Source organism: Diadema antillarum, unplaced genomic scaffold, assembly GCF_040938485.1.
Source record: "Diadema antillarum isolate AM-2024a unplaced genomic scaffold, OU_Dant_1.0 scf00000006, whole genome shotgun sequence".
Classification (NCBI taxonomy): domain Eukaryota; kingdom Metazoa; phylum Echinodermata; class Echinoidea; order Diadematoida; family Diadematidae; genus Diadema; species Diadema antillarum.
In genome coordinates this window covers 2,054,204-2,056,684 of record NW_027270895.1, presented here as the reverse complement: position 1 = coordinate 2,056,684, position 2,481 = coordinate 2,054,204, and the positions used below count along the sequence as shown (strand labels likewise).

Here is a 2,481-nt window from a genome sequence, read left to right as displayed (position 1 = left end):
TGCTGTTGAGAATACTAAGTAACAGTTTTTGTTTCCGACTATTTCCTCTCACTTCACAATGACCTTTTCGATAATGAAGTACCATTACACTTGAGATTCCTACACGCTTGACACATTATACATGTTTCCCGCAGTTATCCACCCACACATACACACACACACGCGCACACACACACACACACACACACACACAGACAGTACGGTCATATACGTATCCAACATACACTTGAACCCTGGTGGCAAAAAAAGAAAGTTTACTTCCCCATTCTCTCGTCGGACGGGACAGTTAACCTAACTGGACGGCATCTTGCTAGCCTATGTTCAGCTTTGTGTTTATGGGAATCATGATTTTGCGCACGAAAGATTTGTTCTGGCATTCGATAAACAAGGCATTTTGGTTTCGTTTTGATTTCGTGTCAAAGCAGGAATCTTAGTGAAGATTTGTGTACCGGTTAATGCGACATTTATCTAATAAGCCGTAATCGACACGATCAAAATCAGAGTGTCTATAATTTTTTGTTATTGTAACATGTAATACTTCTTTTTGAGATCCACATCGTTCTTTGTCTTTGGCCCGACTTCGGCAAAATCTTTGTCTTTCTGTATGTCAGATCTTACTCTATATTAATTGAACAAAACTTGAATGCCGTGACGTAAAGTAAAGTTGTACCTAGATCGTAGAGACAGCAGAGGCAGTATAGACTTAACATACTTGTAGATACCGGGTAACAAGAACAGTTTCGTTGTGTACAATATTAAAAAGAATGAGGTATTGACTTAAAATCATTACGTAAAACGGAAACCAGGAGATGGTAAACACCACCGACATGACGACGACTATCTTGGAGATCGACCTCTCGTGCGAAGTCCTCGTCGTCTCCCCACTCCCACGTCCCCGGGAAGAGTGATGAAGTGTGGCAGGTCTTCTCTCATTTCGACATGCTGCACTCCGAAAGTTGGTTCTCCGTTTCTCAGGGTCGATCGGGGATACATCACTTTGACTATCGTAACTTGTGCGCATTTCGATGGTGGAGGGCCTTGGTGGCGATGGGCCTGTCTTAGGCTCACTGGACTTCAATGCACCTGACCTCGCCCTCCTCTTTAGCTGACGTAGCTGGAAAATAACGACGCCGTTCGACACGTACATCAAGATCAGCATGAGCACGCCGAATGCGAGATAGATCGCCGTGAAGGCCCTGTCGCCTGGACTGCTAAGGATCCCCGACTCGCCGGGAGGATTGCATTTGACCTCAGTGGTGTTTCCGACTTTGACGGCGTAACTCCCTACACCCATCACCGGAAGAGTATTAATGAGGAACGACAGAGAAAGTACGACGAATACAGCGATTTTAGCCTTGCATAAAGTCGCCATTCTATGATAGTAAAACGGAGCTCGAAGTGCGAAGCATCTTTCCAGGCACATAAGTGTGTTCATGAACCCCGACGCATATCCAACAGTCAACCTTGTGACGTAGTTAACTTCACACTCCAATTCGGTGTCTTCTATATCTATGCTCCTTCCAATCAACAAGACGACCAGACTCATGAGATCGACCGTGACTAGAGTATGGACAAAAAACGAAGGAACAGAACGACCGCGTTGACTACTCTTGGTACGTCGACGCCCCTTGTAAATCACGACTAGCGCCAGCGAGTTTGCAACAATGCCGAAAATGAGGGGAATTGCATTCACGATATTGAAAGGCATAATCCGACATATTATTAAGGTCTTCCTTGTGCAAAGGGAATGTGGGATGACAGACAGTGTACGACTCTTACTTTGCAAATAGACTGAAGTGCCAAAAAAAAAACCCTAAACAAACCCGCGAACACTCTCATGATTATGACAGCGAGCGATCTTGAACGCGTAGGAAGACAACATTATACAAACGGAGGCGAGCGCGTGCAGTGATCTTAAGGTTTCGTTTCTTACTATTTTATTGTTCCGTCTCACTTTACAACTGCCTTACTTAATGGAGTACTGGGAGAGGGTACTTGACATGCATAGCATTTGATTTCTTTGTTTTCCCCATTTTGATAACACACGCACACGCACATGCACACACACAAATACACACGCATATATCCTATACGTACCTACGCACATACACTTTAACCTTGGAGAAAGAGAAGTTGGCCTTTCTTTTCCCTTGTCTTTTAAACCTATAGTCAGTTTTATGTTTCTTGGCATCATGATTTCGTGCAGGAAAGATTTGTCCAGGATTTGATGAACAGGGTATTTTGGTTTCATTTTAATTTCGTGTCAAAACAGGAAGTTTAATGTAAGCAGTAGCAACATGCATCACCAGCATGTGCTGTTGCTGCTGCAGTATCGCATTAGAAACTTTAAAAAAATCCACATAGTAGGTCTATACAGTCTTTGGTCCGATTTCGAAAAAAAAAAACCTCTATCTTTCGAAAGGTTTTATTAATCTATCTATTCCGTTTTATTTTCACAGGGTAGCCCTTTCAGTTAAAAAA

General features: G+C 43.1%; 1 protein-coding gene across 1 annotated transcript; it reads right to left on the bottom strand.

Moving 5' to 3' along the window:
- Positions 1-342: 342 nt before the first annotated feature.
- LOC139715378 (prostaglandin E2 receptor EP3 subtype-like) lies at positions 343-1,902 on the bottom strand. Its single transcript, XM_071626955.1, has one exon. It carries the CDS (start codon positions 1,706-1,708, stop codon positions 704-706), a length of 1,005 nt encoding a protein of 334 aa, XP_071483056.1. The 5' UTR covers positions 1,709-1,902; the 3' UTR covers positions 343-703.
- Positions 1,903-2,481: the final 579 nt, after the last annotated feature.